Source organism: Gavia stellata, chromosome 6, assembly GCF_030936135.1.
Source record: "Gavia stellata isolate bGavSte3 chromosome 6, bGavSte3.hap2, whole genome shotgun sequence".
NCBI lineage: Eukaryota > Metazoa > Chordata > Aves > Gaviiformes > Gaviidae > Gavia > Gavia stellata.
Genome location: NC_082599.1, coordinates 251,073 through 265,647, shown reverse-complemented (window position 1 = coordinate 265,647; position 14,575 = coordinate 251,073). Strand labels below are relative to the sequence as shown.

The following is a 14,575-nucleotide window of genomic DNA, read 5'->3' as shown; positions in this document are numbered from 1 at the left end:
CAAAATCATCTAGTCCTGCGTGACGTCTTTATCGCCAGAAGGCTGTCAGTGCTTCCAACTTAATGTCACCAGGAAATTTCACCAGAACCCATGTATTATTTTGGCAAATCGCTGTTGAAAATATTAAATTAGTCCAAAGATTTGTCCAAAGATCCTCGAGTGACTCTGCAAATGACCTCCTTCCCAACCGACGGTACCCTTCTTTGCTAACTCGCCTTTATCCAGTTCCCCTGTGCATCTGCACCTTAATGAGGAATTCCCAGTTTGCTTTGATTCGGTGTTTTCCTGAAGTGGCCAGGCTGCCGCACTCCACGCTTAGAAAAATGACATTCTGCTTTTAGGTGATTTTCCATTTACCGCCATGTCATCGGTTAGGCTTTACTTAAAAAGGCATCACGAAGCCTTGCCTGCTGGTGAGGTCACACTAACATGTCTACATGAATCTCTTTTTTTTGGGGTTTTGAGGAAGCAGTGATTGGGAGAGCTTTGCTTGAGGGACTGTAGGCAGGGTCAGGGAGAGTTCAGTTCCTGGAGGCTTTGGTTCAGAGACGCAATTAGTATTCTGTACGTAGCCTTTTATTCACCTTTCACTTTGCTTGCCTAATTTAAAGGGAACATATCCAGCAACTGCTGCTGGTGTCACTCCCAAAGTGATGCAATTCCTGAGGGCTCTAGCCTTGTTAGGACCACCGTGCAGATCCCTGGGACACCCTGGAGTTGTGCAGCCGGGAGGTCCGTGAGCCAAGCGAGCGGCCGGGCTGTGAGGACGTTTCTCTGCAGCTGGGTGACTCCAGGCAGCTGGTGTGAAGTGCGGGGAGCTCCTGGAGAGACTGCAGAGGCTGATAGAAGCTGTTCCTGGAAGTCATAGCAACACTGTTCCATTTCAAAATGAAATTTTCAAATCGGCGCCGCATCTTCATGGCACGTGCTGTGGCAAGGCAGGCGTCCGATTCGGGAGGGTCGTGCCGGCCGCCGGTGCAGGGTCGGGTGGTTGCCGCAGGCGTGCGGGGCAGGCTCTGAGCGCGTGTCGGTGGCTTTCCCAAGCGTGTCTTCTGCACACAGTGGGCCTGGCGCAGGTCACGCCGCAGCTGTGGCCGCCTGCCCTGGCCGCGTGGTGTGCTGCTAGGGTGGCCGCCGGCAAAGCTGAGCAGGGCTGCGGGGCGGGCTCTTGAGGCGTCTGGGGTTGCTGCTCGGCGAGTCTGACCACAGCAGCCTTCCTTTCCTGCTGCCAGCACTCGTTCCCACTGCCCGGCCTCACCCACCGCACGGCGCCATGAAACTGAGGTCCATCGCTGGGGGCAGGTTTGGAGGGTGCCTTGGCCACGGCAGAGCAGCATGTCCCCGGCTCTGGTCAGGGCTGGGGCACTTGGGTATTTGTGGCAGCCCACGCTGCTCCTCCTCGGAGCGATGGGAGAGCGTGTGTCTGCAGGCTGGGGCTCCCAGCGTGGCTGGGGTGGAGGTGGAAGGGGCAAATCTGGGCACCCTGGGGCTCTGCAGGAATTTCCCCTTTGCTGGAGGAGCTTCTCCTAGGCACGCCGCACTCCTGCTCTTTGCCTCCCTCTCCTCCGTGGCTGTGGCGATAGACACGTGCTTTGTGCGCAGCCTGGAATGGGGCCGGCAGGCACTGCCTGAGCTCTGAGGGCAGCCTGTCCTGTCCCGTCCCGTCCCATCCCATCCTGTCCCGTCCCATCCCATCCCAACCCAGCAGCACGGTCCCCAGGACCCAGCTCGTCCCGGTCCCGGTCCCGGGAGAGTAGCGTTGTCCCTGCTGTAGTGGCAGCAGGCTCCCTCCCACGAGGAGGCGAGAGGAGATGGATGCGGCAGTCAGGAGCGGAGCGCCAGCTAATTACCCTTCCGAGTGTGTCTTGTAAATTAAGGGCTAATTAGAGGCAAAGTCAGTGTCATGGTTTTACACGTGTTTCTGTGGCGCTGAACAAGGGGAGGGAGGGGGAGCATGCAGCAGCCGGGCTGGAGGCAGACAAACCGGCGGCTCTGCTGCTCCTGCCCCACGGGCAGGGGCCCGGCAACTCGGGGCTGCAGGGCACCGCGGCCCTGCGAGCTCGGCGTCGGCACTGCCGGGACAGGCAGGATCTGCAGGCAAGGCTTACGGACTGTCCCTACGCAGTGCAGCAGAGAAAGGGGATTTTTGGCCCAGGCTGGGTATGCTGGAGAGGAGGGTGGGAGGCACCCACCGTGCTGGTGAGGAATGAAGGGTGCTGGCGGACGGCCGGCATGCCTGGTGCAGGGCTGACGGCCCGCATCACCCCTGCATTCGGCACACACCTTCTGTAAGGGCGGCTCTGGGTTTCTTGAGCTGTTGTTTCAGGCACTCTGCAGCCTCAGGCACTGCTCAGGCACCAGTGACATTCACATCACATTTCTTAGGTTTTCCTGGAAACAGCAGGGACAGAAACGTAACCTTACGTACAAAATCTGTGGCTCCACACGGGGATTTTCCGGGGCTCTGCTCTTTGTGGAGGGTGGCTGAGCACTGGAATAGGTTGTCCCGTGAGGTTGTGGAGTCTCTCTCTTTAGAAATATTCAAAAACCATCCAGACACAGTCCGGGGCAGCTGGCTCCGGGTGGCCCTGCTTGAGCAGGGGTTGGACAGGACGGCCCCAGAGGTCCCTTCCAGCCTCGGCTGTTCTGGGATTCTCTGAGAGCAAAATGAGGCTGGTTTTACGCAGTGAAGACACAGTCAGGTGAGCTGTCCTGGCTGTAGCAGATCCACCTGGGGACCTGCTCCGGCCAGTGTCCATCTGCTCTCCAGCCTGCGTCTGTGAAAGGATCCCACTGACATACCAGTCCCGTGAAACAAGTTGCTCGGCTCCTCTTAGCCCGGCTCCGTGCGCGGCCGCGGGGCGGTCAGCTCTGGTGGGGCTGGCGCAAGCAGATGGGTCAGGTGTGGATCCGTGTCTCACCAGCCAGGCGCAGTGCGGCCGGAGCCGTTCAACGGGCCCTGCCCTCTGCCATGGCCAGAAGGGCTGGTGTGGGAGTCCCAGCTCAGCATCTGCGCCTTGGGGCGTGGAAGGAGGAAAGGTAGCTTCAGAGTAGGGAGAGGGACCCTTTGCTCGCACGGAGCTCCCGGAGCACTTGCTCTACGGTGGCTGGAGCTGAATGCCCTAAGGGAAGGCACAGGAGAGTGCTTGTGGGCAGGTGTCGGGTAATCCCTCTAGGGCAGCGGCATCCTCCTTAACAGATTGCTGCAGCCTTGCACGGCGAGATTTTTGCTCCCTGTCAGAGCTGCTCTGTTTACTATTTGGGAAATTTTGGATATTCTTGTAATCCGGAAACACTTGACCTGTTTTGAATATCTGAGTGATCTTGTCTTCTATGACGGCCTCTAGTCCCAAAAACGCTCCTTTCCTGGGTGGTTCAAGGTCTGGGCTCAGCTCAGGGGGTTTCCAGCTAGTGGGAAGAGGCTTTTCCACCCACGATCCGCACCTTACAGACATCTATTCCCCCGCTTGTCCCTTTGACATCCTCCACGTGATTTTCCGTTCACTCCTAGTGCCTCCAACATGGTTGTGTTTCTTGCTGGGGACACACAAGGGGTGAAGTTAGGGAGTGAGGATGGGCGTGCTGGCTGTGGGGTGGGTTTGTGTTTGTCCAGGTGCCGGAGGCTATAGTGAAGATTATGAGCAGACCGTGAATTCCGGCTGCAAAAATCTGGTGGGAGGGGGAAGCTGTGTGCCAGGTTGCCTAGCTATGCATCCCCGGGTGCTACGTTGAAATACCTCAAGCTGGGTCTCTCTCTGAGAAGTGTTATGTGCTGGGCAGCGCTCTTTTCTCAGCGCCTTTGGGGGGTGATGCATGAGCACCCCTTGGGAGAGGAGAGCCAAACAGAGCCTGTCCTCATGCAGGGCCACCGGGACCATGTCGGATCAGGTATAGGACAGCTTTTCCTTCTTCTGCCGTGCTTCAGAGCAGCGGTTGGTCCGTGCTAAATTCGTGTCTCTCTTGCAGGTGCTCCCCACTCGACCAGCAGTACCTCCCTGCACTCAGAGCGCTCCATCAGTGGCATCAACCTGGTGGGCTTCAGCTCAAAGCCAGACAGCATGCACCAGCGCTCCTACTCCGTCTCCAGCGCGGACCAGTGGAACGAGGCCGTGGCTATCCCCGGCAGCTGCCCCAACCCCTGTAAGTAGCACTCCTGACCCCGCTCCCCTCAGCTGCAGCGGGTGGGGAGGTTTATTTTGGTGACGGGGCAGTCCTGAGCTCTGCCCTGGGGCTGCGAGCCCAGAGTTTGCTCATGGGGGTCCGACAGAGCCTTTGGGGCCTTGGGACCTTCGTGAGGGTCAGCCGGCCGTGTCCAAACCGGGGTGGGGGGAGAAGCTCTCCTTCCGGGCATGGGAAAGCAGTCTCCCTCCAGCCAAGGGATGCTGCTCCTCGGCAGGACTGTTCTGACCTCGCTCCTCTGCCTGCCCCACTCTCAGCTCACCGTGCGAGGAGTAACCATTGCTTTCCCCCATCCCTGCTCCTGACCAGCAGCCCCAGCTCCCAAATTTTGGGACAGTTGAAGGAATAGGAGTAATTCCTGTCTCTGGAGCACACACTGAGCGCGGCCCGCCCCCTCCCCCCACGCTCACTCGCTCTCTGTGATGTTTCAGGACAGTTGAGTGAATTAAAATAATTCATACATTTCCCAACGTAGCCACTTTGCCGAATTGGAAAATAAATGCTTTTGTGCTGCATTCATCACTCCTTCGTTCCTGGCTCTGCCGCCGCACTAAAAAAGCAGTTAAATGCACATCAAGAGTGGAGGAGCCATTTCCATGCCTGCTCGCCCCTTGTAGTTCTCATTAGCGCGGCAGCCGCCCCCCCGCTCGGTCCCAGGGGCTTTCGCAGTTTAAAGAGAGCCTCTTTATGATCATTACCGGAGTCCGACTGTGCGGGCGCCATTTGCAGCTGAGGAGGCTCCTCATTTGTAACTGTGAAAAACTATCAATTTCAGCGCGCCTGATGCAGCGGCTCCATCATTGGCCCCATCAGCTCCCTGCTGGAAGCGAATTAATCAGACTGTTACTGCTGATGGGGCAGCGCAGGCGACGGGAGCGGAAGGGCGCAGCTCTGAGCATTAATGTGCTGGCAGCCCCCCCGCCCCTCGCCTCGGACATGGGGTGCAGCAGGGCAGCCGCCGCTCCTCCGGCGCCAGAGGAAGCGGGGTGCGAGGAGGGGGCCCGCTGCTCCGCGCACCGCTTTGGACACGGGCGCATCCGCTGCGCTGCTGCGGGGCCCGTCCCCTGCGCCGGGAGAGGGGTGACCCAGCACAAGTGGCACCTTGCCCTGCCCACGGGAGCCATGCACGCAGGCAGCAGGAGCCACCCGTGCCGGCGGCCGAGCGAGCCCCTGTGCGCGCAGCGGCGAGGGCTGCAGGCGAGCAGGCAGGCAGCGCCGTGGCCGGCATGCACGTGTCCTTTGCACAGGTGAATTTTGTGTCACGGCAGCTGCTGCCTGGATGGCCTCCCGCCCCAGGGACCCTTGCGGCAGGTCTCGTCCTCCTCCCAGACGCCCCGCTGCAGAGCCTGGCGTGGCCGCGCTGCGCGTCTTGCCTGCCCTGGCTCTGGCTTGTCCAGGAGAGCAAGCCGGCCGCTGCTGCCTGCCCGCGGGAGGAGCCTGCTGCACTTGCGGCCACCCGAAGCGATCTGCCTCTTCTGTGCAAAGTAGCCTGGAGACTGACACAAACAGGAGTGAGATGCTACTGCTTCTCCCTGTGACGTGGAGGGGTGAGATGTCGACTCAGTGCTGTGTCTCGAGCGCTGATGGCTGCTCGTCCACTCTGCCCAGGTCCCGCTGCGCTGTGCTGGGCCCCCAGCCCTGTGGGTCAGTCCTGCCTTGCCCTGCCCCGTGTTAGTGGCCCAGAGACACGTCACTTGGCCAGCTGTGCTGAAGGGTCTGCGGCGTACGAGCGGCGACCAGCCCCACATCCTGGGGGCCTCCCAGAGCAGCCTCACAGTCGGTTGCCCAGCTCACAGCTTGCACCGCCGTCAGCGCTGCGCAGGCGGGAAAAGCACCATTTTGTACCTGCCAGCGTCTGTCTCCCATCGGAGAACCGCTCGGGGCTGTCGAGGAAGGGCTGGGGCAGGCGGAGCCCCTGGAGCAAACCCCCGGCTCCAGAGGGTGGTGAGCAGCTCCCTGGGCTCCTGACCCCGTCGGCTGGAGCAGCCCCGGGCTGCAACACGCCGGGCTGGCGGCTCTCCGGGCTGCGTACCTGCACAGCTGGCGGCCGGCAGAAGTGGGTTCTCAGTGTCAGGAGGGAGAGGGCTTTGCTTCCCGTGTGGCACGGCATGCCGAGCTGAGCGGCATGTCTGCCCCTGCGCTGCAGGGCTGAGCTAAGCCGAAGCAGGCGTGCCTTGCACCCGCGCCTGAATCCCGGCTGTGCCGCTGTGTCTCTGCAGACCAGGTGTGAGTTCTCCGCTGTGTTTCCAGCTCTAAATGGCGGGGCAGGGTGGGGAATACTTCTCGGCTCAGAGCAGACTGGCAGGCACGTGCCGAGGGTGCGGGCTGCCCTCACAACTCCCAGGGGTGGGCTGCTTCCTCCCGTTGTGCGCGGGAGAGCCCCTGGAAGAGGGCTGGGATGGGCTGTACAGGTTGCGTAAACATCCTCCCGCACGTTTTGTGTTTGTCCTTTATGGGAGGACCTCTGCGGCCCACCCGTGGGGACCCAGGGGCTGCCCGTGAGGCCACATGGTTTGGAGGGAGGAAGCAGGAGGTCCCACGTGTGCCTGCTGGAAGGGTTCCTGTGGTGAGACGGGGACCTGGAAGTCCTTGGGTGGACCTGGAAGTCCTTGGGTGGGTCAGAGGAGCTCACTTCTGTCCTGCTAGGGAAAAAGAGGGCGAACAAGCAAGACCTGATCTTGCAGAGGGAGCGTGGTTTACGTCCTGCGCCCACCCCATTGCAGTCCCATCCCCATCCCACTGGGGGCCCTGGAAGCCCCCAGCTCTGCGGCTTTAGCTGCTGGGCAGTAAGAAGAGCAGGGACGTGGGTGATCTCTGCTCCACGGAGCGGGAGGCGTCAGGCTCACCGCAGCCTGCAGGCGCCTTGGCAGGAGCTGCAGAAGGGCACGAACCCTCATGTTGAGCCTGGAGGGGGGCAGGACGCCGGCAGCGCGTGGTTTGGCCCCGGGGGGTGTCCTGGGGAGCAGGTGGGCAGCAGAGGGAGGTCGGATGCACCACGTGTAGCCTCAGACGAGAAAGTTCAGGTCCCCTGCGTCATCCGGGCTGGGAGATGAAGGTGCCTCACACCTGCTCTAAGCGTAGTCCTGGAGAACGGTATCAGCAATTTATATTGATAAAAATGGAGTCTGAATTCGTTAGATTTATCTCTCTTAATTGTCAAGGGTGAACTATTTCCCTGTGGATAAATAGCAGCAGAAACACCCTACTAGTGCGTGTCAAATGTAGTAGAAACCAGAAATGGAAGAGCTCGGGTGCTGCCTCCTCTCCCAGTCTTGCGAGGGGGAACGGCTGCACGCCAGACCTCTGCATGGGGCAGCTCCTGGCCGCTGCCTGTAGCCCTCTCCGTCCCACTGTTGGATGTTTGTCTTGCCACACAGAGGCAGATCAAGCCCCAGAGAGCCGGTCTGACGGAACCGGGCTGAAAAGGGAGCAGAGAGGCTAGGCTGGAGCGGGAGAAGGGCTTCCCAAGTCACAGGCAGTCCCCACTGCTGGAGGGTGCTGCCCTTGCTGGACGCTGTGATTGCTTTCTTAATTTCAGGTGCCACGCAACACAGAAATCGGAGGTTAGGACTTACGGGAGACATTGCGTTGTTGCAAAGAGGATGGCGAGCTGCCCGGGACAGAAGCGGAGTGGGAGCGGAGCTGCCATACGTGCCCTGTGGGTGGGTGGACACTGGAGAGGCAGGAGTGTATTTCGGAGAGGGTTAACAGTGCAGCGAGGGCTCCTGCGCCTCGTTGCCTTCCCCGGAGTCTGCATTTTTATGCTGATTGGAAGCCTGCGCTGTGTGTGCTGCTGAAATTGAATGTCAGGCTTTTGATTTTGTTGCTGGTCTCTAATGAAATTTGACATTTAATGGTGAGTGCAGCGGCAGCGTGTGTGTGTGTGATCGGAGCTTGATTAGCGCGCTCTAATTGACAGTAATTAGGCAGCTCCCTGATTGTTTCTAATTCTGCTATTAATTGTAAGGAACAGTATGATTGAGGATAAATTTGGTGCGTTGCTGCTGGGGATGCAGCTTCTTCAGCTCCGTATCGGAAGCCTATTGAGACCATCATGCTTAGGTTCCTAAGTGTGGCAACCCCAGTCACCTCATCTGGCAGAGCGGTGCCGTGGGGGATTGATGCTTCTGCAGCAGCAGTGCAGATCCCGGGACCTGGATCTGAACCTGGGGGGCCCGAGAGCACCTCCTGGGACTGTCCCTTCCCAAAAACGCCCTGCGAGGATGCTGCCGCTGAGCAGTACGGACAGGGACGTGCGCTGAGGGGTTGGCATGTCAGGCTGCCCCCAGTGATGCTGCAGTGCTTGTCCCGGCCACGTAGATGCCAGCGCTGTCTCCGTGTGATGATCCCAGATGACTCCCAGTGCAGACCGTGTCCAGCCCGACCCTGCCTGAGGAGCCTGAGCTGGAGCGGGTGTCGGAGCTACCCTGTGCCATGGGGCTGAGCGCGGGTACTGTCCTGTCTTGTGGGGCTGTGCATTTTGAGGCAGGCAGAAAACTGGGGCTGTCTCCGGGATGCTTGGATGTCTCTAGAAAGAGCAGACTGTCACTGTCTTGCTGTACATTACTTTCTTTATCTTTGTTCCCAGCTAACGGTACTGCCGATTCTCTCAGCTCCAGCCCGAACATTTCCAGCGCTGCCAGCCCGAAGCTGGAGCCCCCTCCATCACCACATGCAAACAGGAAGAAGCATCGCAGGAAAAAGAGCACAGGGACGACTCGGCCCGATGGCCCCAGCACGGCGGCAGAAGGTAGGAAAGGTGTCCTGCCTGGGAGGCAGCTCCGCTGGCTCAGAGCCCCGGGCACCCAGGAGTCCTGCCGGGGCTCACCAGGGACCTGGGGCTTGGAACACTCCTCATCCGAGCCGGCTTGTGCTTAGGCAGAAAGGAGCAACCCGCCCCTCTTGCTCTGCCCTTGATTTCTCACCTGCAGCGGAAGCAGGGCTGCCATCGTGCCCGTGACTGCACACACTGTTAGTGGTGATAGTAATTACTAACTGTATTAGCAGAGCTGAGAGCACACCATGCGTAGTTAAGGTATGCTTAACTATGCTTAAGGTGTGCAGACACTTTCTGCCACAAGAAAGAACCTTGTTCTCTTGGCTTGTAAATTTGCCAGACTTTCATCATTTAAAAGACCTATGCTGGCCATCTTTTCCAAACTTTCAGAAAAGTTTTATCTACTTCAGGAAACTGGTTGAAGATGTATACGTTGCTTTGCCTATGCTAAAAGTACTGATGGCTTTTCTGTTGAGAAATTTGGTGTCTCTGTGGTTTCTGAAGAAGGACCCAAGGCTTGGCAAGGAGCCTGCAAGGCATAGGGAGGTGCATTTTGCCATGAAAGGCCATCCAGGTTCGTCCAGGTAGAGATTAGCTTGGCAACCACGTTCCCCAAAGCCTGCACCTGTGGGTAGCGTCTGTGGGAAAAGCAATCCTCGGTCTTTAAGATTTGCCTTCATCCTAGGTTATCCTCTCCCACAGCACTCAGTAAGCTTTTGTAGTAAAGCAAAATAAAGATTTAATTCAGATGGCTGAAGGCAGGAGGAGAGGGGTTAAGTACAAGTGTTTGAAACTAATGGCTACTGTAAAACAAACCAGAAAATATTAGCCTGTACATTTGTTAGCCTGTACCTAACACAGCATGCTACGGCTGTCCTGGCATCCTGCTCCAAATCACAGGTCAGCCTGTAGACCAGCAGCCCAGGTTCCCCATGGCAGAACAACTCTTCTTAAGTAAGGTGTCTCTCTTAGAAACATTGTGGTGATGATCTGCATATGAGTTCCGCCGTTCTGTTGTTCAGTCTTTTCTGTTGTAGTTGTCTTCGTCTGAAAACCACTGAGTTTAGGCAAGACCTCCCCTTTGCGATGGTTGATTCAGGCATCTTGAGCATCATTTGAGTCTATAATATACACTGGATGTTTTGTTAAACAACTGATGTGTTCCTAGCTATGGGTATATGTTGACTCTTCAGAGACGTTACTGCCCTTCCCCACATCAGCTCTCGGTTTGCAGTTCTCACAGAACCACAGAATCACAGAAAAGGTTGGAAAAGACCTGTAAGATCATCAAGTCCAACCATCAACCCAACACCACCACACCCATTAATCCCTGTCCCGATGTGCCATGTCTACACATTTTTTGAACACCTCCACCACTTCTCAGTCCAGTGCTTTGGCAAAAGGAGACATGTATTCTTTATATGTCTGAAAAGTGGGATACCAAAGAGTAGAATGACTTTGCACCTACATGTGAAACTAAGAAAGCACATGCTAAAGTACTGTGCCACATCCTGTAAATAATACTCCAAGAGAGCGTGGCAATACTGGAGAGAGTTGTAAAGAAGGTCCCAAAATCGACTTGCGTCTGATGAACGTATTTATGATGTGGACATTAAGGTGTTCAGCTTACCACATTGAAGACTGAGAAGCAAAGAACTGATGTTTTCAGTACTTACAGAGAAAGAAGTCTGGTCCCGGAAGGCTGTTCAGCATAGCTGGCGGGGGCGTGAGAAGGTGCAGAGGCTGGGATCTCAAGTTACACAAAATTGAATCCAATTTCTTAGTGGAAAAGGTAATTAAATGTGGGAACACTTTTATGAAGCAGTAATGTGGACTAACCACTGCTCAAAGTCTTAAAATTAAATAAGATACTTTTCCGCAAGATGTGTGTGATCCGGCCCCTGGCAGAATTCCCTGCCCTCTGCATCCGGGTGGGCGGACCAGATTATTGTCACCCTCCCGCTTGGATGCCCAGTCCGTGTATCTTTGAGCCATCTCAGCTTTTCTGTCATTTCATAGGGAGGTTTTTTTCAGACACATGCTCACCCTCTCTGTCTTTCCCTGTTTGGCAGTATCCTTGGAAGGTGGAGTGACCGAGGCTGCACATAGTGACGATGTGGTGCCACGTGATGTGTATGAGGGCACCAGAATATTTTCTGTTATTTCCTGCCCTGGTCCTTGGCCGTGGTGGTGTGCTGGGCAGAGGTCTTGTGCTATCTGCAGTGATATCCATGCCCTGTCTTGGGTTGATACAGTTAATTTAGAGCCCTGTCAGGTGTTGGAGTAATGTAATTTTTTCCTACAATGTGCATTACTTCGCATTTGTCAACATGGAACGTCGTTTGCCAGTGAAGTGTCAGTTACCAAGCTTCATTTGTCACTGCACAGACCTTGCACACAGTTGCTCCTCCTGCTGCCAGAAGCCTCTGGCACCAGAACTGGGAGCAGGAAAAATACCTCCCCAGTGATGCGCGGTACTGGGACGAGTGGCAGCAGGCTGCTTAGCCTGCTCCGGTGCAGCGGTGGGAAGGGAGCAGTGAGGAGACCACTGTGAGGAGTTAGGAGAGCGCAGCAGAGGCAGGAGGGGCACAGCAGAGCAGAGGGGGCATCTGTGATCTGCAAGCACATGAGCAATCCAGCCTCTGTGTCTTCAGCTTGAATCCAGTCTTTCCAAGTCCCTGTCTCCTTCCTCAGTCGGTAAATGGGTGCAGTATCCACTGGCTCAGCGCTATGGTCAGGCAGAGACGACGAGCCTGCGGCTCCCAGGCACACACTGGGACAGAATATCTTCCACATGGGGAAGGGTGGGTGGGGGTTCTGGCTGTTTGGTTGGCTTTTCAAAAACTGACCTTCTATTTATTTTATATGTGATCTCCTGTATTAGAAAACTGATCTGATTGCAAAATTTGGCTTCCAAAGGCTGGGCCAGTTCTGTCATCCTCACGGGTCGCCCTGCATCAGCACCCCCTGGGGAGGTCCGGCCGTGGGTGCTGCGGGTCTGGCGGGGCTGCGGGCAGCACCCGTGCCAGCGGCGCCGTGCTCCGTGTCCGCAGGAGCCGGCCACTGCTGCTGTGTGGAGGCAGCACGCGCTTAGAGGTTCACAGCTTGGTCCTGCTGTAGCCAGTCCGATGTTTCAGTAGCAAACAGCTGTATACCCCGTTTTGGGGAGGGGGGGGTGTCTGTCTGGAAAGGGTTCTTGTACATCCCTGTGCTTAGTACAGATGGCGGAGCTGAATCACACGCTCCTTTTCAGGCAGACTGTCCCCTGCCTGCCATACGTCTGATCGGCACTGGGTCTCCCTGCCTGTGGCACCCTCCTCGGGCGACTCGTCTTGCCTCTCTCCTGCCCCCAGCACTAGGACTGCTCCCGAGAGCTGATGCAGCTCAGGATGCCGCGGCGGCTCATCACCAGGACCAGGCAGCCCAGGGCACATGCAGAGGAGTGATCTGGGACTGATGCTTGGGTTGTCTGCTTCCTAAGGCACTCGGGGTGAGCAGTGGACTGGAGTCACACCCAGGTCACTGTCCTGCCCGGCAGCCCGCATCAGAGGTGGAAACTGGCAGCAAGCAAATAAGAGATAATGAGCCTCTATGTGAGGTCCCATCCTGATGTCTTAATGGTCAGCAATTAGTTCCAGCTGTGAACCTGGGACTGAGCATTGCCCCACATCATGGGCATGACTGATGCCTTACGGCATGGACTGGTGTCCATAAGTATGTCTGGTTCTTCCTTGAATCTTTTTTAGCTGCTTTTGAACAGTTACAGCAGGTTTTTTCACAGCAGGATCATCTGAGCTTTTTGCTTTCGCATAGTCAACGTGGTGAAAGTGTAAAAATGGCTGTGCAGAGAGCAGGGCTGCTGTGCTGCTCATCCCCCTGTGGAGGGTACCCCGTCCTGGGAGGAGCGTGGGGGACAGGCAGCGACCGGCTGTGCTCTCCGTGAGCTCCCGCCAGCGTGGCCATGCCAGTGTGGGGAGCGCCGCTGCCGGGATCCCCCAAAGCCTCCTGCCAGGAGACCTCAGCGGCCGCGTTGAGCCAGGCCCGGTGTCCGGCTCAGCTCTGTGTCGCAGCCTCTCTCCCAGGCACGAGCGGCAGCAGGGGAGTGCGGAGGAGCAGACGGCTCGGGCTGCGGCCAGGCTGCCTTCGGATGTGCCCCCGACGCCTGCCTGTGCCGGGCACGAGCGTCTCAGGTTAGCATCCTGGGAAAGTTGGTGAGGTCTGGGGATAAATTGCCATCAGTTTATCTCATTTAGGAGGTAATCAGAGCCAGGGACGTGCGGAGCAATTGAATCTTAGTTGTTCTGAAGTATCATAAATCAAACGAGCTGTTGCTTTTTTACATGGTCGCATGTTAAAGAGAGCGCAGTGTCAGGTTGCTAGGGAGCATCAGCAAACTATGGCAAGCGTGGTATTGGGCTGCCGGGGATGTCACCAAACCAGAGAACGCGGCTCAGGCTGTCAGGGAGCACCCACAGGCTGGCAAACGTGGTGTCAGGCTGTCAGGGGACGTCGCAGCAGCCCCGGGAAGAGCTCGGCACCGGTGGGGTTGCAGTGTCAGCCTGCAGGGACCATCAGGGAAGTCTGCTCGAGGTGAAAGCCCAGCAAAGCGCTGCGGCCAGGAGTGCCCCGTCCTGCTGCAGCCAAGCCCAGAGCCCCTGCTGCAGCCATGCCTCCTCTGCGCCCGGGACCTCTGGCTCCTGTTTTGGGGCAGCCGGGAGGGCCCCGGGGAGCCACGAGGCATGTCTGGTGGCAGGAGCACCTTCGCGACACTCCCTACGCCAGCATCCCCATGGCTGCCAGAGCTCCGGGGATAATGAACTTCTCATGTGCTTAAAGAGTGATGCAGGGTGCATGGCGAGAAGCTGACAGCCCCTTAATGTGCTTCTCAGTGGCGGCCAAACGACGCGGTTTTGTCTTTGTTTTTTAGTTTTAAAACCCACGGGAAATTGATGGCCAGTAAAGAGTTGTGTTGGGGCGATGTGCGTGATTAATGCCAACTGTCAGGGGCTGTCGGAGGCCGATCTCGGCGAGCTGGGAGTGCGGGGCTGAGCTGCGCCTACCAGATTGCTGGGGATTCCAGCTGCTATTGCTCAGCTCCCGCCTGCCCCATGCAGCTTGTGTCACCCGTGCGCTCCCTTCCGCCAAGCCTCTTAATTCAGTGCTAACAAGTCACTCCTGCTCATTACAGACCCCGCGAGCTCCCTGCTCCGTCCTGGCGGGAGGAAAGCAGCCTGTGCCTGGGCATCGCCACGCCACAGCTGATCCCCTGTCTCCATCACCTCCACAGCCCACTCCTTCTGTGGTTCCTGGGGGGACCTTGTATGGCTCCGCGTTGCCCCTCTGAGACATCCTTGTGTGCACACCCATAACCCTGCCAGTGCGTCTTGCAGCGAGCCTCCACATCCACCGTGAAGCCCACCGCTGTCCGTGCCCTCCCTCCTGTGCCCACAGTGTGACACACACACCACCGCCCCCCGTGCGTGCACGCACCCCGCATGGCCCTTCTGCTGCCTCCCAGCCCCACTGCGCTGTGTGCACACGCCGCACCCCATATGGCATCCTCACACCCCCCCCATATACACAGAAATGAGACTGCTGGTCCCTTGCGGTGACCCCTCT

General features: G+C 57.5%; 1 protein-coding gene across 4 annotated transcripts in view; it reads left to right on the top strand.

The window, feature by feature from the left end:
• Positions 1 to 14,575, top strand: part of AGAP3 (ArfGAP with GTPase domain, ankyrin repeat and PH domain 3) — a 148,956-nt gene that overhangs the window by 122,519 nt on the left and 11,862 nt on the right. For 2 of the 4 annotated variants that reach the window (XM_059819156.1, XM_059819155.1), the window contains exons 12-13: positions 3,967 to 4,140; positions 8,768 to 8,929. The exons of 1 other annotated variant lie outside the window; for it this stretch is intronic. In XM_059819156.1, coding sequence (XP_059675139.1) covers positions 3,967 to 4,140; positions 8,768 to 8,929 — 336 coding nt within the window. The remainder of the gene's footprint in view (positions 1 to 3,966; positions 4,141 to 8,767; positions 8,930 to 14,575) is intronic. One more of the 4 variants, XM_059819158.1, reaches the window with a different exon arrangement.